Here is a 23,178-nt window from a genome sequence, read left to right as displayed (position 1 = left end):
GGCTGAGGCCAGAGGCGGGGACACTGTGAAACACTCAGGAGGCGTCTGCTTGAGCAGCAATTTCCCAGTTTATTGAAAGTGGAAGCTTTGCAAGAGTGTCTAAGCTAGCCCCGTCACAGAAAGGAACCCACAGGCAGGCCCGGAGCTCGCCGAGGCGGACAAGAATCGCGAGACCGCTAGAGAGGGTGCGCTGTCCGCCTGCCCTGTGGCCGCGGACGGTAGCAGCTGGACCCGTTAGCAAAGTCTCTGCCCCCCGAGTATGAAACACGTCTCCGATACAAACACAGGTTTATGATGATTAATATAGAGTTGGTAGAATATAGATCATCCCCAAGGGGGAAAAAAAAACACAACAGTTTTTCAAACACTGCCCTTTTTTGTCTGTTTTGTTTTTGTTGACAGGTTGAAAGCATGTTGAAAAAATAAATATTTAAGAAAAGCACACACAGCACCCTCACTACAAGTAGTTCTGAAAGGGCCACGTACAAAACACAATATAGAAGCTAAAAAATAAAACCAACCATGAAGTATGGCTTTCTTAAGCGTCGCACACGTCACAGGATGAGCGAAAATTAAGATTATCTTTCATAATATTGCAAAAAGTTCCAGTTTTTGCATTTTCTCAGTTTTCTCTTTTAAAAAGGAAGATGTGCAAAGTTGGAAGCAGCAGCTGTGTCTCTTGAGTCGAGGTCCCTATCGAGTCCTGGCAGTGTTCTGACTGTTCCCCACAACCCAGAGTCCAAATGTACAACCTGGTCAGGATCCAGAGCTTGATACAAAAGTCATACGGGTTCCCTGCCCACCCCCACCCCCAAAGAACTCCCCACTCAACGGACTGCATTTTCCACTTTGGTGTTGCAAACACCAAAACACACACAAGACACAAACAGAAAAGTACAAAACGTGAAATGTAATCTACACATTTTTTCCTCTTCATAAAAAAATATTTATTAGTTTAAACATCGATTTAAAAAAAAATCAGTCACGTAAAAAAACCCTTCATTACACGTCTTTTCCCTCCACGCCTCCTGAGAGGTGACGGGTTCATCCCCGACGGCGGACAACCGCGTAGAGCTGAGGTTGCCACGCAGCAAACGCCTGGGGAGCTCGGGCAGAGCGGGGCCCTCGGTCGTCCGGTACAGTATTGGTTTTAAGGAAGAAGATGCCCCGTGGCACTGACAGCGAGCCCCCCAAAAGGCCAGCAAGGGCGGTCCAGAGCAGGGAGCGAGCGGGTCAGAAAGAGCGAGGTGTCCTGAGTGCGGAGGCACAGGTGGCCCGGGGTGTGGGCAGGACGGCCCGAGCGGGAAGGGGGGGGGTGGGGGCCGGTAAGAAACCCAGAGACACTGTTGGTAGCAAAGGTCTGGTTTCCAAATACATTTATAAGAAAATCAGTCTGTGTAGAAAAGGGATCATGAAGTCGGGGAGGTACGCGGTTGGTTCTGAGGGCTCCGTGAGGGCTGCAGCCCGGGGCCTCACCGGTGAGAGGCAGGAAGGGAAGTGTGTCCCAGAGCCCCTGCGCTGGCCTTGCCCACCGTGGGCGGATGGGCAAGCAGGGCAGCCAGAGAGGGCTCGGTCACCGCGCGGTCACCACGCGGGACAGGAGTGCAGGAGGCCGGATGACAGCTCTGTGCAGGCCCTCTAACTGATGGATACTCGGCTGACTGTATTTAAGACAAACACAGAAGTTGCGACCCCCCCCTCCCCCCGCAGGGCTTCCTGCCAGCCCTGGTCCCCAGCACCCCCAACAGCAGCCTGGGCCCAAAGTGCTCCCGGCCACCATTGGAACCGAAGTTAGGGTCTTGTGGCATTTTCCTTTTTCCACCTAGAAAGAATATATGCGACACGATGAAAAACCTGGTAAAAGCTTAGAGTCTGTGGAAAAAGAGAAAATAAAAACCACCGTCTGCAACGGGGGCCCCAGCTGAGCACCCAGGGCAGTCTTTACGTGGCCTGAGTCTCGCCCAAGCCCGAGCCACGTGGGTGCGAGACGGAATGTCTTAGTGGTGAAGTGTCGTCAGGAACGGCTTTAACGAGGGAGAAGACAGACCAGTGTGTGTCCTGCGGCCCAGGGGAGGCTCCTCACAGCCAGGCCTGGCTTTCCACCCAGAAAATTAATAAAGAGGCGGGAGCGCATCTAAAGGGACGACGAGAGGACGAGAAAGACAACTCTGTTTCGTCAGGTGAGAAAATAATGCCAAACAAAGTATTTTTACGTAACTACCTCCGGACGGCTCTGACTACTTGAAAAGTTTGGTTACCCACGCGGGGACGTGCGAGCAGCACAGGGCAGCCAGGAACACCGCCTCCAGTGTTAGCAGCAACAAGGCAAGGGCACTCAGGAGGGTCAGGAGGACTGGCCCAGGCAGGGAGGACGGCAGAGCCCAGGGGATGAGGCCGCCCCCGGGCTCCCCAAGGAAGTGCACGCAGAACAAAGAGCCCAGGCCCCCCAAAAGGACCCAAGTGGCCAGGCGCGGGGAGCGCTGAGCCCTGCACCAGAGGAGCGTGGCACATCGGTGGCCCATCGGTCCCCACCTGGCTGCCTCTGCCGGAAGATAGCACCTGGGGGTCCCCGGCCCCAGTGGGGGGCTTCTGCAGCTGTTTTATGTTAAGCACCAAAGCCCAGAGGCAGGAGGGCCACGGGCTTTCTGTACACCCGACCTGGGCTCCGCCGGCGGCCACCACAGCGGCAAGAGACTGCGGCGGTGGCCGCAGGCAGTGACCGGGCTGCTGAGAAGAGGGGAGCAGAGCAGGGGGCAGGGGGAGACTCCACACTGGACATCGGGCGTGTGCAAAACCTCCCTTAACGTCTCTTGGGCCTGTGGCCTCGGGGACCACGCTCACAACCGGGACCAGTGCTGACCCCGACCTGGCCATCGGGCTACGGTGTATCCCGAGGCCAGACCGGCCACACGGGCTCCCTCGACGCCCTATCTACATGTACCTGCTGGGGATCCTCTATTTGTCCCCACAGACATGTCGGACTGTGTGCTCTCCTGGGCTCAACCCCACCCCGTGTCCCCCAACATGCTGTTCGGTTCCAGAGCCCTTACTTCCTGGGGTCATGCCTGCCTGTGAGCCTCAGGGTGGTGTGTGTGTGTGTGTGTGTCTGGGGGGCGGGAACAGAATCATGGGGGAGGAAGGGGGTCGGCATGGCCTGGCCGCAGGCAGGACACACACACACACGCACACACAGGAGAGGGTGGGGCCGCGCCACCCCGGCCCGGCGCCTAGGAGATCCAGAAGTCCTTGTCCGGTGCCCCTGGGGGGCTGCCAGGACCCCGCGGAGAGTCCTCGTCCCCCTTCTCGGCCGCCAGCAGCGCGTCCTCGTGGGCCAGGCCCACCTCGTCCTCGTCCTCACACAGCTCCTCCTCGCCCTCCCCCCGCGGGTCGTCGGGATCTTCCAGGTAGGGCCCGTCGCCAGGGAACAGCTCGGGGGAGCCCTCGGTGCCACCGCCGTCCAGGGGACCGGCCACGCCGCGGCCTGCGCAGTCGGCACAGACACCGTGGCGCCGGGAGCCATGCTTGATGCCCACGCTGGCGGCTGACATGAACACCCGACTGCACAACTTGCACACGTACTTCTTGTCCTTGCTGTGGACCTGTGGAGGGACGGGCGGTCAGTGCGGGGGGGGGGGGGGGGGGGACGGGCGGTCAGTGCGGGGGGGGGAGGGGGCAGGGGGGATGGGCGGTCAGTGCGGGGGGGGGCAGGGGGGACGGGCGGTCAGTGCGGGGGGGGGGCAGGGGGGACGGGCGGTCAGTGCGGGGGGGGGGGGGGGGGCAGGGGGGACGGGCGGTCAGTGCGGGGGGGGGAGGGGGGACGGGCGGTCAGTGCGGGGGGGGAGGGGGCAGGGGGGATGGGCGGTCAGTGCGGGGGGGGAGGGGGCAGGGGGGATGGGCGGTCAGTGCGGGGGGGGGCAGGGGGGAAGGGCGGTCAGTGCGGGGGGGGGGCAGGGGGGAAGGGCGGTCAGTGCGGGGGGGGAGGGGGGAAGGGCGGTCAGTGCGGGGGGGGGGGGAGGGGGGACGGGCGGTCAGTGCGGGGGGGGGAGGGGGGACGGGCGGTCAGTGCGGGGGGGGGCAGGGGGGACGGGCGGTCAGTGCGGGGGGGGGGGACGGGCGGTCAGTGCGGGGGGGGGGAGGGGGGACGGGCGGTCAGTGCGGGGGGGGGGAGGGGGCAGGGGGGACGGGCGGTCAGTGCGGGGGGGGGGCAGGGGGGGACGGGCGGTCAGTGCGGGGGGGGGAGGGGGCAGGGGGGATGGGCGGTCAGTGCGGGGGGGGGGAGGGGGGACGGGCGGTCAGTGCGGGGGGGGAGGGGGCAGGGGGGACGGGCGGTCAGTGCGGGGGGGGGCAGGGGGGACGGGCGGTCAGTGCGGGGGGGCAGGGGGGAAGGGCGGTCAGTGCGGGGGGGCAGGGGGGATGGGCGGTCAGTGCGGGGGGGGGAGGGGGCAGGGGGGATGGGCGGTCAGTGCAGGAGGGCGGAGAATGCAATTTTCATTCTTCATATTTTTCTGAATTCTCCAGTGTTCTAGAGCAATCGAGTAAATACTGTTACTGCAATAAATACACCACCAGTGGCATGACGGTGGAAGAGGGTTTGCCAAGCTGTGTCCTTCCTTCGCACTCGGAGTGCCCCCTGACTGATGGGTCACTGTCCTGGGGGCTGCACCCTCTGAAGGGACCCCTTCACGAGTCCCGGGGCTAAGGGCCCCTCCACCCCCCAACTCAGTGGCACCACAGACTGACATGAACAGGCCACCTTCCCCGTCAAACCCGTCCACAAATCCCAACCATGAAGACCACTGTGTCCCCAGGCACGGGCAAAGCTGGGCCCACACGTTCTGATTCTAGAAATGGAGCATGAAACAACTTGGTCCCCAGGGCCCTCCTGCACCTTCTCTGTTGTGTCTTAAACCCAGGCTTCCTCAACACTCTCACAACAGAAACTGTGTTCTGAGAGCAGGCTGGGCAGTGGGGGGGGGGGGGGGGGGGCGGGCAGTGCCCACTGAGGCCCCTCAAAACCTGGGGCTCCCACGCGGGAACTGAGGGCTGTGCCAGGACACCCAGGAGCGACAAAGGCGTCTCAGGGAGCCACTCGGCCAGCACCAGATGGCCCGGCACCTGTCCTAACAAACAAACGGAAGCAAGGGAAAGAGAGAGGATGCGGGCACCATGGCAACCCGTGGCTCCCGGCTGGTGGCAAGCAGCTCCTGAGACCTCACCGTCCAGACCACCCCTGGCCAGCCTGCCGCCAGCCCCTCTGTCTGCTGAGCGGGCACCGGCGTCTGCACAGAAGGGCCGCTGCGGGACAAGGTGGCATAGGGCGCCCCTACTGCCACCTGCTGTCAGCAGGGGTTCAGCCTCCTTGGGGTCGGGGGCCCCCGGCAAATTAAAGGGGAAGATACAGATTCTCTTCTCAGAAAAAAGCAAGCCCAAAACATTGGTAGGTACGTTTTCTGGGATTTATGACCCTCCCTGAAGCCCACGCACAAACCCAGGATGGAGACCTGGCCCATCCAAGGTAGCAACCACACTGAGCCTCAAATGGGACTGATGCTTCCTAAAGCAATGACATGGTTTTGCTAAAGAAAAGACGGAGTAACCTGGTAGCGACAACCCTCCAGCACTTCCGCGTGACGAGACACTATTCATCTCTTGACCAGGAGCAGCGTGGGCAGCGGGGCGCATGTCCCCCTAAGTTGCTGTACACGGTCTGCTAACATGACCCCTGTGCTCTCGGGGTGGACTCTGGGAGATGAGCGAAACGAGACACAGGGCAGTTCCGGGGCCCGTGCCGTCCGGCCAGCCTGCGGCTGCTGGCCCCGCAGACCTGCCCCCGGGTCCAGGACTGCCACTTTCCCGCTCTGCTCGACCGCATCTGGGGAGACACTGCAGGATGGGGTCATGGGCGGCCCTCAGTCAGATGGGCTGGGTGCATCCACTCTCAGGACCGTCTCCCCTCCCGCTTTGCCGCCCGACCTCACGGGAGCTTCTCCAGGGTGTCCTCACCCCCTAATAAGTGCCCCCCACTGGGCTGGGAAGGATGCCCCTTGAAGGGGGCCAAATGGAGGATCCAAGGAGAGTAAATCTGGACGTGACCCCAAAGTGAGCCAGAGCCCCCCACTCACCCCACGGATGGACGTGCACAGCAAAAGACCCCGCTCATCCCTATGGCTCGCCCCGCCAGCAGCCAGGCCTGAGACTCTCACCTTGCCACCTGCTGCCCTTGTGCTAGGGCACACCCAGGTCACCCTCACCACTGCCAACACAGCCCCCCCACACCTCCTGGGGGGGGGGTCTGCTCCTGATGTCATCAGATCAGCATGCCGTAGGGCTCCAGCCAAGTCTGTGCACCTCGCAGGGGACTCTCAACACCTCTGAGACTCCCAAACTCGTGACGTCGCCCCAGCGCCCTCTCTCTGCGCCCCCATGGCACACGCTGGGGGCTCTGGGCACCTGACAACCCAGGGCGGCCTGGATCTACAGTCTCACGATCTAATGGCTGCAAGCTCCAGGTGGCCCCACCCTCAGCCCTGAACTCCACCGTGTCCAAGGAAGACTGGACACTGCGGGGAACCTTGTGGTCCACCCCGCCCCCACGCTCATCACCCACAAGAGTCCCTTGCCCTGTGTCTTTTGGCGAATCTGCCTCCCTGTTTCAAGATGACCTTCTCCTATCACTTCCTGCCAGGCAAATCCATCCATTCGGCATCTGCTCCCTGGCAACTGCCAGCTAAGGGTGCCCACAAGACAGGTAACCAGACGTCTTACGAGGCCACGGGGGGAGCAGAGGCTGGGTCTCACCACCACTCGGAGCCCAGGCACAGAGGAAGGGACCTCACGGTGGGACCCACGGGGCCAGGGGAGGTCCCGGCAGGGCGGGGGGAAGCACTTGCTAAGGCCAGGCTGAGGGCTGGGGCTGGGGGTGATGTGGCCCCTGCCCTCAGCACCCCGACCCTGGGTGGGGTTCAAGGTGGTGCCCCCCCATCACTTGGGCACCCCGCATCACCTTCCCGCACACCTCAGCCCCCCACAGTGTGCCCTGGCCAAACCCTTGCGGAACCAGGACCCCGCCCAGAACCCGACCCCGCCCCAGATCCCGCCCCGGACCCCGCCCAGGACGCGCGCGCGCCGCGCCCACTCACCAGCGTGTGCCGCTTCATGTGCTCGCGCCGGGTGAACTTCTTGCCGCAGATCTCGCAGGGGTAGGGCCGCTCGCCCGTGTGGGAGCGCATGTGCCGCTTGAGAATGCACTGGTGCATGGCCGAGAAGCTGCAGTACGGGCACTTGAACTTCTTCCTGATCACCGTGAACTCGTTGACTGAAAGACAGCAGACCAGCCGGTCAGCGTGCAGCCCACCGGCCCCAGCAAGGCCCTGGCCCCTGCAGACTGCCCCCAAGCACGCCCGGCGCCCGGCCCCTGCCAAGGGCTCTTCCAGGAGGTCTGGTGTCAGAGGTGCTGGGAGGGCCGGGGCCAAAGGTCAGAGGCCACTGCTTCCGCTTTTTTAAGAAAGAGACCTTCTCAGACACAGCCAGTATCTTACCCATCAGCATCCGGTACCCCGTGGTGTCCACATGCAGAATCGTAACAAAGACACAGGTATAAAGACAGGAAGCCAGAGGACGGCCCCCAGCCCGCAGTGCTGCTCATGGCCACAGGCGGCCAGTGCCCAGCAGGCAGTCGGCAGAGCCGCCCTGTCCAAACATCTGCAGGCCGGTGGCATTGCATTTTGTGCCCGGAGGAAAGGAGCCTGCCTGAGCAGCTAGTGGACAGAACCAAGGGAGATGCCTGGGCCAGCCCCAAATGTGCCACAGCGGCCGGGGGGGGGGGGGGGGGCTCCTCCCGCCCACCCTTATTTCCACACTTCAGAGAGTGACGCTATGGGCCCCACAGGGGTCACCCCTGTGGCCAGCTTGAGCACATGGCTGGGGCCACACTCCACGCCAGGATGTGGCCACAGCCTCAGAATCATCTCGTTCCACATTCCAGGTGGCCTCTTGGTCAAGAGGGTCAAGGGGGTTGGGGTCCCTGGCCCCACAGTGGGGTCCTGAGTGTGCAGGGCTCCACTGGGCACTGGGCAGCTTATCCTGAGTGGTGCCCTTGGCGACGGGGACCCACAGACACCACAGTGACCCCGTCTGGAACACACATTAACCTAAAGACGTCCTGAAGACAGATCTCACTGGGATTGCTGGGAGCAGCCAGATCTTGGGATCTCATTTCCTGCTGTGAAAGGTGGACATCTGTCTGGATGCAGCTTCCTGGGCCCTCGCATCGCCTTACACTCCGGAGGGCACTTGCCCGACTGCACACCAGCACCAGCACCCAGAAGACAGACCAAGGGTAACAACGGTCAAGACCAAAGGTGGGCTGCTGGAATGAACCCCAGCAGGGGTGTGGACACCGTCAGCCTGGCAGTCTTCCTCCACACCCTCAGACCCCTGCCAAATGTCCAAGTGGGGCAGGTGCTGACCCCACTCACAGCTGCCCCTGGAGGTGCCCAGGAGGCAGATAAGAAAACCAGCACCCCAGAGTAACGTAGCCCAAGACAGCGGGACCCAGGAAAGCTAAGGCGACTCAGACCCTGGGCCCCTCCTGCTGGAGGGGACCAGCCAGCCTGCCGGAAGCGTGGGCCACCCACCAGGCCGCCCAGAGGCAGGGACCCTCGCTGCCATCTCCGTGAGCCCTGCCCCGTGGCCCCAACTCCATTCTGCTGTTCACACCTCAGCCCCGGGCGTGTCGCCATGGAAATGACGCCGGCTGAGCTGTGCAGAGCAGAAACTGCGGACGCACCGGCCCCTGGACTGGCCTGCTTCGAGCTGGGCCTCACTCCCACACCTCTGTTCCTAGGATATGACCACTTCGGTGTGGGGGAACGCTGCTTCTCTCTCTGCTCTTTTTTTTTTTTTTTAAACATTTATCCATTTTTGAGAGTGAGAGAGACAGAGCACGAGCAGGGGAGGGGCAGAGAGAGAGGGAGACACAGAATCCCAAGCAGCTGCAGGCTCCGAGCTGTCAGCACAGAGCCTGACGCGGGGCTTGAACTCATGGACTGCGAGATCACGACCTGAGCTGAAGTTGGATGCTTAACCGACTGAGACACCTAGGCGCCCCTGCTCTTTCTTTTTAAGTTGGCTCTACGCCCAATGTGGGGCTTGAACTCACGACCCCAAGATCAAGAGTTGGGTGCTCGGCCGACTGCACCAAGCAGGGGCCGCAAAGTAGCCTCTGCTCTTTTTTAAGTGTTTCTCTCAAGAACCCTTAAAAGGCATCTAAAAAATCAAGTGACCCGGGTTGCTGTATTTTCTGGTGAGACCATCCACCCGCCACGTGCCTGAGAGCTGAGGACCCCGGGGCTTCTCGACACCCCTCGGAGAGCCGATCCCTACAGGGACACACTCCCAGGAAGACTTTACCCCCACTCAGGCCATCACGGCCCCCACACTAAGCCACGTGGACTTCATCACAGCTCACGGCCAACGCCACCGCGGAGCCTTGCTGCCGGCTCGCCTCAGGGTTTCTGTGCCCGTGGAAAGGATGCCAAGCCCCCACCGTGCCTCTCAGGAATCTCAATCCTGTCCAAAGAAGTAAAGCATTTTCCTACACTGAGGAACTTTTAACATGCATTTGCTTGCGCACACGCACACGTGTGTGTTGGGGGGGGGGGGGGAGGCGGGAGCTGGGGACAGGAGGGAAGGTGCAGCCGGGGGAAGGGGTGACGCCAGAATGCTGCAGAGAACATGACAGCCAGCAGGAGACAGGGAAAACCACCAGTAACCCATCCCACAAGGTGGCCTCAGCTGACACCTGTCTTTGGAGTCCCTTTTCTACGCATAAACTTATTGTTTAAATCACAGAACTGGAATCGTCACGGACCGTCGTATAGGACTGCTTCACACAGAAGCTGCGTACCGGCCCGGGTCAGCCCCAACTCACGGTGACCACCTTTCCATGCTATGCTTTCCAGTGGCGGTTTCACACACATTTGTTTGTCTGTGCGACTGATCCCATGAGGCCCCCGCGAGAGGTCCGCGCATCTGAACACCTGCCGAGGATGTGCTCTGAGGAGGAGCACGGGGACCGGCTCCCCCAGCCCTGGCCCCGGCCCCGCGGCCAGGAGCCCCGAGGCCAAGCGGGCGTGACGGCGGTCACCACAACTGCTGGGCGAGCGGCCACGGGCTGGGGAAGAGAGCTGCAGGCCGGTTTCTGGGCTGTTGAGAGGGCAGCCTGCGGGCCCAGCGGCTTCTTCAGCCGAGAGGAGCCGCCCTTCCTAAGGGAGGGCCCGGAGGAAGGGGGCTGCCAGGTGCCGCTGGGGCTCTGGTCCCCAGGGTGGGGGGCTCCGGCACCCCCACGGCAGGACCCGGGACATGGGGACGCACACTAGGAGCTCTGAGCTGTGGGGGACGTCTGTCTGGCCGTGCCAGTCGCGCCTGGCACAGGTGGTCTTATCTGCCTCTGCTGGCCCGGCCGCCCCGTCAGTCAGCGGACTCTGGGAGGGAAAGGGAGACGAAGTGAACTTTTACGTTATTTTATTTAAAACCACCTTTTTTTTGAGAATGTGTTTAGTCATAGCTTCTATAAACACGACAGTTAAAATGCTGAATTACATATTCCAGCCTTCTGTATTTAACAACTCAGACGAACATGTGAAAAAAATTTCTCTGTGCGGAAGTGCATTTTTCCCTAGAAAAACAATTTAGCTCACACAGGCACAGGAGTGAGTAAGGCTCCCCTTCAGGGCCCCTCCCCGGGAACGCAGCCCCCATGCGGCTACGGGACGCTTGAAACATCCTCTGAAGGCACCCTGTCCCAGCACGTTTTGGTGTTTGCTTAGTTTCCTGTCTCGGCCAGAACACAACACCACAAGCTGGGTAGCTTTAAAGCAACAGAAGTCTACCGTCTCCGGGCGTGGGAGTCAGGGTCCGAGGTCCAGGCAGGGCAGGGCCGCTGCCTCTGGGGGCTCCAGGCGGTCCAGGCGTCCTGGGCCTGAGGTCACGTCCTCCCCTTCTCTGTCTCCCTCACGTGGCTCCCTCTCTGTGGGTCTCCTCTCTGTCTCTTCTAAGGGCACTTGTCACTGGACTTAGCTCCAACGTGGACATTCCAAGATGACCTCGTTTAATTACCTCTGCAAAACCCTTTTTCCCAAACAGGGTCACACTCAGAGGTTCCGGGTTTTAGGACATGGACACAGCTTATGCGTGGGCGGGGGCAGCATTCAAGCCACTCATTTAGTGGCCAGCACCGTAAGCAGGGAGGGAAATGTTCACTGGCTGTCGTGACCGAAATAACTTACTCTTGGAAAGAACCTAACACCTCTAGGACCTGTGGTTTAGTCTGTGTATCTTAGAAACACTTTCAGCATCACACAGCGTCCTTCTCATAGACACTAATAAAGCCCTAAGAGGCCAATGATGAAAGAGCAACGGAAATAAACGAAAAAGCACAGATACCATTAAATTGGAACAGACGCTCTGCCCATCTGTCCCCAAAACTGAACCCTCTGGCCTGGGACCAAGCATGCCAGCAAAACAGCAAGCTTCAGTGATCGAGGAGCAGGGCTTCAGAAGCTGGCACCAGCTTGACTAGAATAAATTCAGCGACATTCGACTATGATTTTACAGAAGTGTATCTACGAGGACACTGGTCAGCAAGCACCGCTGCCCCCCTGCCCCCCGCCCTGGACCTCCCCGGCTCCGTGCGGGGGCCGCAGGAGAATCGGATCTGTCACAAAGATCCACCATTCAAGCGAACATTCCACGACTATTTCGTGGTATCATCAGAGACTCCAAGGAACCGCTAGTATGACGAATGGAGTTGGCAGGTTGCAGACAGGTGCACAGGGGAAGTTTTCTCCGGAAGAGCACGCGAGTCCACCCATATCGCCGTCTGGATTTTTTAGCCTACCTCTGATGACAATTTCCAAGAGACTCCACTTCATGCGAACCCACTTTGTTTCCCGTTTACAAATGTACTGGGCTATCGACTATTTTGTGTTAGAATAGAGTGAAGCTATGCTATGTCCAAATTATCTTTGGAAGCTTCCTAACCTTACGTGAAGTGCTCGCACCCGAACTGTACGGCTCAGTGAATCTTTACCGATGTTCGCACCCACGTGACCACCATGCACGTCAGGACTCTGCACGTCCGCAGCACCCTGAAGGTGCCCCTGGTCCCCTCCTAGTCAACGTCCCCCCATAGGCAATGACCGTTCTGCCCTCCATCACCATACGTCTGCTTCAGGGTGGGATCGCACACTCAGGCCCGGCGTTATTTCTCGTAACATAGTCTGCAACGGTCACCACATCGCTGCCTGGAGCAGGGCTCTCTTCTTGTTTGTTGCTGCGTAGTATTCCACGGTATGACCACATGACCACGCACCCATCTTACAGCTGAAGGATATCCGACCTGACGGACAGTGGTGCTCAGACAGCTCTCATACATGCCTCCCGCTGAACGGGGCTCTCACTTCCGTTGGACATAAACCCAAGACAGGAATGCCTGGGCCACAGGGTACTTGGACGTTCCATCTTGGTAGATACCAAGAGGTGTTTCACGTGGCTGTGCCAATTTATGTTCCCTCCAGCCACACACGAGCATCCCAGCTGCCGCATCTTCCCAGAGACCAGGCATCGCCGATCTGTCGGTCTCTGCACTCCTGCCCCTGGTGGCCCAGGCGCCACACATCTCCCATCCACTGGAGACGCTGAGCCCACCCGTGAAGTGCTTGTTCAAGTCTTCTCATGGATTTGCTAAGTTGCCTCTTTCTTAGATTTTTAAAGTTTCATGTATTCTAAATGGGACTCTTTTGTCAGATATATTTACGGCAAACATTTTCTCTACTCTGTGACTGGCCTTTTACTCCCTTTAAGATACTGTTAGTGGACAAATTAATAAACTTAATGAAGTCCATTTTTTCAGACTTTTATTATTAGATTTTTATGAACTGCTTAAGAAATTACCACCATGATCAGAAGCTATTCTCTCCTAGGGCTTCTTCTAGGAAACCTGTTACTTTTTATAATCAGGCTTATGATCCATCCCAAATTAACTTTTGTGCTTGGCCTGAGGCAGAAATCAGGATCCATTTTCCTCCTCGACATCCGGTCCCCTGAGAACCACGCACGACATCCGGTCCCCTGAGAACCACAGACTGGAAAGAACGGCAGAGACGCCCCCACCCATGTCAGGGTCTGAGCCAGACTCCGCTCCGTGGTCGGCTTGTCCGTGGATCACTGCAGCTCTGTAATCCTCGCGTCCACGAGCTCTCCCTCTGCAAGAGGCAGCCTCCACTGTGTCCACACTCCTTGTCTCCTGGACTCTGGTGCGTGCACATCTGGGGTCCTGGGGTAGCCCCTCTGGGGTTGGCCGATTCCAGGAGATAACAAATAACTTTCCTCCAACTAAGCCTTTCACATGCGAGCCAACTCTCCCACTGCCTCACCCAGCACCACACAACCAGCCCCCGCGAGCCACTAAAGTCAGTCAAACTGGCCATCCTGAGCCTGCCGGCTCTCTCCCACGTTTGGTCCCATTGGTCCCGAGGAGACCACAGTCAGGGCTCCTGGTACATCCGGGTCTGACAGAGTGTTTTCTAAGGAATTTGAGCGTTCTCCCCCAACTTGTCAAATGCGTTGGCATAAAACTGTTCACAGTATTTTATTATTGTCTAATGTCCATAGGATCTTAGTGGTGATCTTTTCAACACCTTTTATTTACAATTAGCACTGCCTTCTACTTGTGCTGACCACTTTTGATAGGAGTTCATTAGCTTTATTGATCTTTTCAACACACCGATGTTCCGTTTTGCTCACTTTCCTACTGGATGTCGGATTTCTAGTTCGTTGGGTTTAATTTGCTATTCTTTTTCTCATTTCTTGACCCCAAATTAGCCTAAGTGCAGCTACAGGTGCGAGGTCCCCTCATGCATCGTGTCAGTCCTGATGGCTTCTATTTTCATTATCACCTGGTGGAAGATAGTTTGTAATTTCCATTGTGACCTATTCGTGGACTTGGGGATTATTCAGAAGTATGTGGTTTGATTTCCAGACATTTAGGGGATACTCCAGTACCTTTTTGCTGTTACTTGTTTCTTTGTTAATTTAGTTTCACTGAGGTCAGAGAACACGCTACGATTCCAGTCCTTTGCTTCCGAGACCCGCACGACAGCCACACTTACCCATCATCAACTCTGTTCGTGCCTCAGGCGCACTGGGAAGAGTCTGCACCTGTTGCGTGTGAATTCAGGTTGGTTACTCGTGCTGTTACAAGTGGCACATCCCCGGACTGGGATGGGAGACACCTGGCCCAGCAGCAAGGTGAATCCAGCGACAGATGAAACAAACACCTTGACCAGATGGATTTACTACAGAAATTCACGGTTCGTGTAACACCTGAAAGCTGTTCAGATCTCTGTCCTCCCTCGCGTTTGTCTGCTGTCCTGTCAATCACTGAGAAGACGTGCCAAAGATCCCTGACTCTAACGTGGACTCGTCTTACTCCTTTGACGGCATTCAACTTTTACTTCCTATATTTTTTATTTTGAGAGGGAGAGAGACAGGGACAGAGACAGACAGAGAGAGAGAGCGGTAGGGAGGGCAGAGGGGGTGAGAGAGAGAACCCCAAGCAGGCTCCACCTCAGGGCAAAGCCCGACGTGGGGCTCGATCTCATGACCCTGAGGATCATGACCTGAGTCGAAATCAAGAGTCAACCGCCCAACAGACTGAGCCACCCGGGCACCCCTACTTCTTATACTTTAATATCAAATACATGCACTTAGGGTTGTCACATTTCCTACAGAATTGACTCTTCCATCATTCTGTAATGTCTCTCGAGTAAGATTTCTTCAGTTTACTTTGACATCAAGATTAAAGATTTCCTTTAGGGGTTTCCTTGGTTTATCTCATTTATCGCTTTGCTTTAATGCTTTTTGTGTTCTTAGCTATGACTTATGTCACCTACAAACAGTAAACTTTTTTAAAGCAGATTTTTTCATCTTGTTATTGGAGTCTTTAGTCTATGGGTCATGACAGGCACAGCGGGGTGAAATCTATCATCTTAGTTTGTGTGGTTATTTGTGTGGTTTTTCTGTCCTTTATGTGTTCTGTTCCTTTATGCCTCCTTGCCTGCCTTATTTCAAATGAATCAAGTTTTATTCCATTTTTTTCTCTTCATCAGCCTTTAACTGTACTTTACCACTTTTGCCATTATTTACATGACTTCAAGAAGAATCCAAGAACCACTCAAGCTCATTTATCCCGGACCCTTCGTGCTGTTAATGTCATGCAATAGACTCCAATTCCTGTTTAAAACCCTGGAAGAAACTATAAATGTTGTTTTAAACAACCGAGATGCGTTTGCAGCACTCACGTGGTCAATTCTGCGGGTCGCCTGCCAAGGGCCACCCTCCAGCCAGCGTGGGGTCAGCCGGCAGTGAACTCTCGGGTCGGTTTGTTTGTTTGCACAACAACGTCTTCACGCAGCCCCGATCGGTGAAGGGCGTCTCTGTGGGCACATCAGAGGGCAGGCTCCCCGCAGTGCTGGTAGGTGTCGCTGTGCCAAAGAGTCGACCTCAGCTGTTGCTCCCCCGAAAGGGGAGACTTTTCTTCACCGGCTGCTTGTTTTAAAAATTTTTTCCTTAACATTTATTTATTATTGAGAGACAGAGAGACACTGAGCATGAGCGGGGAAAGGGCAGAGAGAGGGGGAGACACAGAATCCAAAGCAGGCTCCAGGCTCTGAGCTGGCAGCACAGAGCCCGACGCGGGGCTCGAACTCACAAGCCGCGAGATCATGACCTGAGCTGAAGTCGGACGCTCAACCGACCGAGCCACCCAGGCGCCCCATCCGGCTGCTTTAAGATGTTTCTTTTTGTTGCTGGTTTCCAGTAGTTTGACCATAATGTGCCCAGATGTTGTTTCCTGTTGCTTTATTCTGGAATTCATTCTGGCTCTGGGGTTCCTGAGCTTCTGAAATCTGTAGGTTGACGTCTTTCATCAGCTTTGGGAAACTGAACTTCTGTCCCACTTCCTCCTATCTCCTTCTGGAATTCTAGTTACTCACGCATTCAGCATTTTCACTGTGTTTCCTGTGCCTCTTTGCTTTTATTCCATTCTTGGGTTTTTTTCCTATGAGCTTCCTAGTTCACTAATCCTACCTTACGCTGTATGCAGACTGCTATTAAACTATGTAGTGAATACCGAATCTCAGATATTATACTTTCATTTCCAGAATGTTCCTTGAATATGTCAGTAGTGGGTCTTCGTGTCCCTGCCAGGTGAATGTGGTGTGTGCCCGCCTTCCCTGGAGGGATTCGGTCATGTGGCTCTGTCACTTAGCACATGCTGTCACCTCTTCCTAGACACCAGGCATGGCTGATGAGACAGCGGGGACGCTACCCGTGGGGTCACTCTTTTAAAGACAGTTAAGGTTTTATTGCATGTTGTTATGACTCCTGTTGAGCAGATAGATTCGGGACGATCACCCTCCCCTGTGGAGCTCTGCCTTAGGTCTTGTTGGGGCTAAATTTGGTCTCATTTGGTTTTGGTCTTACTCTGAGGGAGTGACTCTCACGTTCAAAGTGTGGCCCCTCCGGGGTCTCTGCTGAAAGCCCAGGGTGTCTCCTTGCCTCCCTCCCTGGGCCTGAACTGCCCTACCCCCCCCCCCCCCCCCGTGTCCCAGAGCCGCACAACCGTGGAGATCTCTGCTCTGTGCGTGGCTCACGAGTTTAAAGGGCTCGTGTGCAGAACTGGGGGCTCCTCCTCTGTGGGTTCTTGCTTTTTGAGATTTGCTCCTCCAGTCCCAGCCACTCTGGGTGCCCCGAAGGACACCCTCCATGTTCTTGCATAGCAAGCACACTGCTGCTCTCTGCTTGGCCTGCTTCCTGTCCCCCCGTGTGGGAAATCCACCAGCAAAACCTCAAGGTGAAAACATAGCTCGTCCTGTGTGCTCTTCCTCTCTCTAGGAGCACAGCCCCATATGTGCCACCTGAGCTGGCCAGTCTCCAGGGTGTGTGTGTGTGTGTGTGTGTGTGTGTTCGCCGGATTTTCAAATGGTTTTTGCCTGGAGAGTAAGCCCAATACAAGCCAGTCATGGCGGAAACTACAAGATCAGAGAGTTTTCCTTAAAATAAAGCAATGCCTTTTCCCCAGCGCTGGAGTTATATACACAAGTGCAAAAACCAGCAATAATCAAGACTAGGTTATATATTGTGTCTGGATTTTGGGGTCTTTTTGATTTTTTAGGTAAACTCTATACCCAACGTGGGACTCGAACTCACAACCCCAAGATCAAGTGTCACCCGCTCAGCGACTCGGCCAGCTAGGCGCCCCTGGATGATATATTTTTTTTTTTAATTTTTTTTTTTCAACGTTTATTTATTTTTGGGACAGAGAGAGACAGAGCGTGAACGGGGGAGGGGCAGAGAGAGAGGGAGACACAGAATCGGAAACAGGCTCCAGGCTCCGAGCCATCAGCCCAGAGCCCGACGCGGGGCTCGAACTCACGGACCGCGAGATCGTGACCTGGCTGAAGTCGGACGCTCAACCGACTGCGCCACCCAGGCGCCCCTGGATGATATATTTTAAATGCAATCTAAATTAGTAATTTAATATCCCCAAGTGAGTAGAAGACTTCAATTCTATACACGCACGCACACGTGCGCCCCTGCGACATGGGACTGACAGCCACGTCTGTGGCATCTCTCATTCCCCAGCACGTGAACACGGCAAATACACCAAGAGGCCCGAGGCAAATAGAGATGTGGAGCGGGGTATGTGGCAGTAAATATACCTAAACAAGAGCCAACTTTTTATTACTGAAATTCTGTGTTCAAGAGACATTGATGTTACATATTGATAAGTTTTTAAAAAACTCTTTGAGATCAATCCACGAGCCACAATATTTCAATGAGAAATTCAACAAAATACGAGCAATGGATATCTAAGTGCACCTGCTGAAAATTCCCTATTAGATGGCTGTACAGTTTTAAGGGAAATAATGGTAAATGTAAGAACCCAATCAGACAGCTATCTATTCTAAAAATGTTTCTTGCGCCTCTTATCACTGGACCATCGACCACAAACCTATTTCTTTCTTTTTACAAACCTATTTCCCTTAGGCACCATCTAAGAGGTACCTGTCTGAAACGTGTTAACTGTTTTAAAATGTTTAAGTCATCTCCACACCCAGCGTGGGGCTCGAACTCAGTCCCGACATCAAGACTTGTGTGCTCCACCGACTGAGCCAGCCGGGAGCCACAACCGTTTTAAAATTTTAACCACAGCCTTTCAGCACAACAGCACAGACAGACCGTCCCCAGTGCAGATGTCCACACTCCATCCCCCCCGGGGGAAAGTCCTCCAAGTGAGCAAATGAAAGGGACAGCAGCCACCGGACCCCCGTGTCCCCACCTGGTGAACTCAGAACCCAGACATCCACACAGGCTCTTTCTGCCAGTGTCCACATTTAGGCCGGGACTGCTGGGCCAGGCCAGCCACGGCGCGCTCGGGGCTGGGCCCGGGAGGGTGGGGGCCGCCCGGCAGAGCGACGGGGAAGCACCTCCCTCTCAGAAGCCGAGCCACTTCTGCCTCCGCTTACTCCACAGCCCGGACTGGGGCCGCCCGCCTCCTTCCTAGGAAAGCACCCGCTGCCCTGCCGGCAGAAGTGAGCCTCCGGGTCCCGGGCAGCCACCTGCTCCGTGCCAGTGAGCAGAGGTGCAACCCGGCACGTCCAACAGAGGCGGACAAGCAAACACAAGGCATTCCTTCTGAAAGGAAGCAGTTTCGGTAATTCTCCTTCACACCTGGAGAGAGACGCCGTGAGACATACACATCAAGAGCATCGTGCCGAGGCCCTGTCCGCGGATTTTTCCAGACAGCAGTGGGGTCAGAGCTATCAGGTTCCTTGCTGCAGGGACGGTGGCATACTTCTCTGCCCCGCAGACGGCAAACCCTACAACATCTGGGTGAACCCCAGCCCTGTCGCCCAGAGGAGCCCCGCCCACCTGCCCACCAGCGGGGCCCTGGAAGGCCTTCCGCACCTGGCTGCCGTGTAGTAACAGCTTTGTTTCCATTTATTTGTTATTTATTTCGAGAGAAATAGCCAGTGGGGGAGGGGCTGAGAGAGAGGGAGGGGGAGAGGGAGAGGGAGAGGGAGGGGGAGGGGGGGAGAGGGAGAGAGAGAGAGAGAGGGAAAATCCCACGCAGGCTGCAGGCTGTCACAGCAGAGCCCGAAGCAGGGCTCGAACCCACGAACCAGGAGATGATGATCTGGGCCAAAATCAAGAGTCGGACGCTCAACCGACTGAGCCACCCAGGCACCCCAAGAAGTGACAGCTTCAAAGGCTCACACGGATGCCTAGTGCAGCCTCCACAGCTGTCCCCGTCCTGTGTGGTTCCGCCGTCACCCAGTGGCCACCGAACCTGAATGCCAGGCCTGGCTGAGGCAGAGGCGGGTGGGAGCGTCTGCTCCAGAGCAAAGGTGCCTGGTGAGGCCCCTCCAGCCTCGAGGCTGTCAGCAGAGCCCTCTGTTTCCACGGGCGCCTCCCTCACGCCTTCTTTGCTGACCTCACGGTCAGGCTGTCGGAGCTCTGGGCGCCCGTCAGGTTGCGGGGTCGGGGGGGAGTGCTGGCCATACGGCATGCGGGAAGAAGGCCCCAGACATCCTGGCCCCCACAGACCCTCCCAAGGGCCAGCGGGGGCCAACTCCAGGGCAGGCCTCCTGCGGAGCCCAGGGCTCCAGCTAACAAGGGGCATCGATCCAGAATAAGACACGGACAAGTTACAGGCGGTCGGGACGTGACGATGCCACCTCTCATCAGGTCCCTGCCACGGTCCCTGCCCTGTCACCACGAGGACAAGCTGTCCCACATCTGGGAAGGGAGGCTACAACTGATTCTCAGTGAACACTCAGGGAAGATCCATGCACAGAACACGATCTATCTCCCACCAAAACCGTCCTGTTAGAAAAGACCGCATAGGAAATCAATTAATTTCAGAATCCAAAATATGTGAGTAAGCTCTTCTTAAAGACTTATTTTCCTTCAGGGAGACAAGCAACCCTGGCAGACCTTTCTTTTATAAACAACCCCTCGGACCCAAGGAACAGGAAGGAGAGCTCACTCTCCGTGACGTTCCTGAGGACCCAGGGTCCATGACGGTCACAAACGTGCGGCCACCAGCACAGCCATTTTTAACCCGCAGCTGACGAATCCAATGTCTTCGCATCAGGGGGAGATTCCTTAGAGAAATCTCTTGACTTAAATATAAAAGCGTACGTTCAGGGGCACCGGGGTGGCTCAGTCGGTTAACCATCCCAACTCTTGATTTCAGCTTGGGTCATGATCTCACGGTTCCTGAGTTTGAGCCCCACGTCCTGTTTGGGATTCTGTCTCCTTCTCTCTCTGCCCCTCCCCCGCCTGCTGTCTGTATCTTTCTCAAATTAAATAGAAATCAACTTTAAAAAATGCACTTTTATTTAAATTCACTTCTGCACACGTCTACGTTACACGCACACGGAAAACGAGAGGTACAGCAGAGGGAACACAGTTGCTGGCACCTGCCGACAGACGGCAGACGCCCTGCGGGGAGCGGGCGCAGAGGCGTGCGATCAGGGTGCCGCACGCCGAAAACAACGCAACAGCGTGTCAACCGTGCCTCAGTAAAACGTACGGACACGTACACGTGACCGACTTAACCTCATGTCAGGCTGTGAGCGCGTAACGGAAACTACCGCCAAAGCCCGTAACTTTGTCAACCTAAAGTGAGGTTCCTCTCACCGGGCCGAGCTGAGCACCAGAGACGTCTATCTGGTACAGCAGCTTCTGCTACGGACGCTCATCGTGAGCCTGGTACGACCACAGACGTGCCGGGGACGCACCCGAGCCTGCTGGACGGCGGCCGATCCGGGACGCTCGGGACGTGGCGGCCGCTCTCACGTCTTACCTGGGCTTGGGGGGGTGGTGCTGTCCTGGGCTTGGTCTGGCCATTCACCAGAGCAGGCATCCCGGGCTCTGAGTGGAGGGTGGAGGGGCCAGAGGGAGGGGCCTCTGCTCTGCGATGAGCATCCCCCCAAGAGTGACTGGGGCTGGTGCCAGGCCCTGGGAACACAGGAAACGAGTCTCACCCACGTGAATGGACACGTGCTGGTGGCTTGTTTTGGAGAGTTCCGGGAGCGCTGTCCTTGATCCTGATGCCGCGAGCAGAGCACTGCTATGCACGAAGCCTGGTTCTCGCCGGGGGCCGGTGTTTGGGTGTTTTTATCAGCTCACCGCCCCCAAACAGCCGGGGTCTCCGCGTGCGACTTGTCTGCGTTCCAGGTCTCTCTCCCAGAAGCAAAATGATTACGACAGAGGGTTCTAGCACAGAAAGCGAGGACACATCGTGCAAACACAAGCACACGCGCACCTGTGGCCTTGAGAAACGATCTTCCGCGAAGTACTTCAAGGTGTGTCGAGCCGGGTGTTTCTCTAGAAGTGCGGTGACATCATCCAGTGCCTCTTTGCGAGAAGTCGCTTAAAATTCCAGGGTCGATCCAGAATCAAGAAAAGGTCCTTGATTCATTTTTTTATGCATGATAGGAAATCATCTTTAGCCACAGTCAGAACAGAAAACGGTTCCGCTGTTCCCCACAAAGTGCTCCTGGACGTCGGGGCCGGCCTGGGTCAGCCAGGGAGGGACGGGCACAGCCCGGCGGCTCCGGGGCCCACGCAGAAGCCCCCGCCCGCGGCCACGCCACGTTCTTTTGAGGCTTCCCTCCCCGTGAAGAGCTGGAGGGAACGTGGCACGCGTTGCACCCAGACACGACAGCGCCCGCCCGTAAGCACCGGGGGGAAACCCTCAGCTCGTCCCTCACACGTGGTATCTACCGACTGAACACCAACAACAGCAGGGCCTTCTCAGCTGCTGGGGGGACGTGGCAGCTTTACGAGGCGCCCACCCTCCTGGACCGCGGCGGGCCGCTCCAGCAGCTCGGTCCCGTGGCAGTTTTCAAGGTCCAGGAAGGCGACGCCCGCGTCAAGGTCCCTGTCAGACCAGCGCACGCTCACAAACGCAGCAGGGCCGAGTCTGGGGCCACAGCCCATGCTTCTCAGTCTCTACTCAGTGAAGCAGGACCGTGAGCAGGTGCGGTGCTGGCCTACCCCTGGAACTCGGGAAGAGCAGAAGAACCAAGTTACGCCAAACCAACACGAGCAGGTCCTTTAATCAGGTAGACCGTCGATCTAGAAACGAAACTGTCCGAAAACCCTAACAGCCGAGCCAATGCGATTAGACCCGTTGAACCTCCCCTAGAAGGTTCCGGACCGCCCAGGGGGAACCGTGAATGCTGGCTTCTGGTTACCACTGGTGCCCTGCCTGCACGTGTGGCAGGCCCCTTGATTTACACACCTGCAACTGTTTCCCTTTCTTTCGCCGAACCGCCACGGCCAGGCCTTGTGCCCTAGCACGTCCCGCCTCCGGAAGGCCCGGCGAGCAGGGGCAGGACCCCACCCCGCACAGCCGCTCGAGCCTCGCACCACACCGTCCTCTCGCTTCTCTGGCTACGAGCCCACGTCTGCTGGGACGTGGACCCATTTGGGGCGCCCCAGAAATCATGTAACAACATGTGCATCGTCAACAACCCGCCCAGGGAGGCTGGAGCTACCGCGGCCTGGCCTTCTGGCACTGCCCGCCTCTCACGCCAGACCAGGCTCTGGGGACGCCTCATGCCGCAGCCCTAGCCCCTGCCCTTCTGAGCCACCCGAGGAGGAAACAGAGGCCCCTGCGCCCGCCTGAGCTGAGGGGTGGCCCCTGGGCTGGTGGAGCCCGGGCGTTTCACCCCAGAGCTTTGCTATCAGCACGCCTCCTCGGAGGTGCCATCGAAGGCTCGGGCACACGCACCGCTTGCCCACCGGGCTGGAGACGTCAGCTGCCGGCTGGTGCCTGGGGCTCCGGGAACACGTCTCCAGGCTGAGCCGGCGCTGGGGGGTGAGGAGGGAGGGGCGGGACCAAGTCGCCGGAGCCAGGCCCTGCTAGGCCGCGTTCCGCCGAACAGAACACTCGCTCCCGCCCATGAGGACGCATCTAGGAACCAGCAGTGGTCGTGGAGGGTGACCGGCATGGGGTTCTGAGCCTGACCCCTGGCCACAGGCGCCCGGAGAGACCGTGCCAGTCAACCGGGCACCGCCGAGCAGACAGCACAGAGGAGT

At 57.4% G+C, this 23,178-nt stretch overlaps 1 protein-coding gene across 4 annotated transcripts in view; it reads right to left on the bottom strand.

Annotated features, from left to right (window-relative positions):
• Positions 1-51: 51 nt before the first annotated feature.
• The window catches only part of ZBTB46 (zinc finger and BTB domain containing 46), a 63,784-nt gene continuing 40,657 nt past the window's right edge, over positions 52-23,178 (bottom strand). For all 4 annotated transcript variants that reach the window (XM_045443909.1, XM_045443908.1, XM_045443906.1 and 1 more), the window contains 2 exons: positions 7,140-7,315; positions 52-3,599 (listed from right to left, as the gene is read on the bottom strand). In XM_045443909.1, coding sequence (XP_045299865.1) covers positions 3,228-3,599; positions 7,140-7,315 — 548 coding nt within the window. In that variant the 3' untranslated portion in view covers positions 52-3,227. The remainder of the gene's footprint in view (positions 3,600-7,139; positions 7,316-23,178) is intronic.

This window comes from Leopardus geoffroyi, chromosome A3, assembly GCF_018350155.1.
Source record: "Leopardus geoffroyi isolate Oge1 chromosome A3, O.geoffroyi_Oge1_pat1.0, whole genome shotgun sequence".
NCBI lineage: Eukaryota > Metazoa > Chordata > Mammalia > Carnivora > Felidae > Leopardus > Leopardus geoffroyi.
The sequence above is the reverse complement of the archived record's forward strand: the minus strand, read 5'-3'. Positions and strand labels throughout refer to the sequence as shown.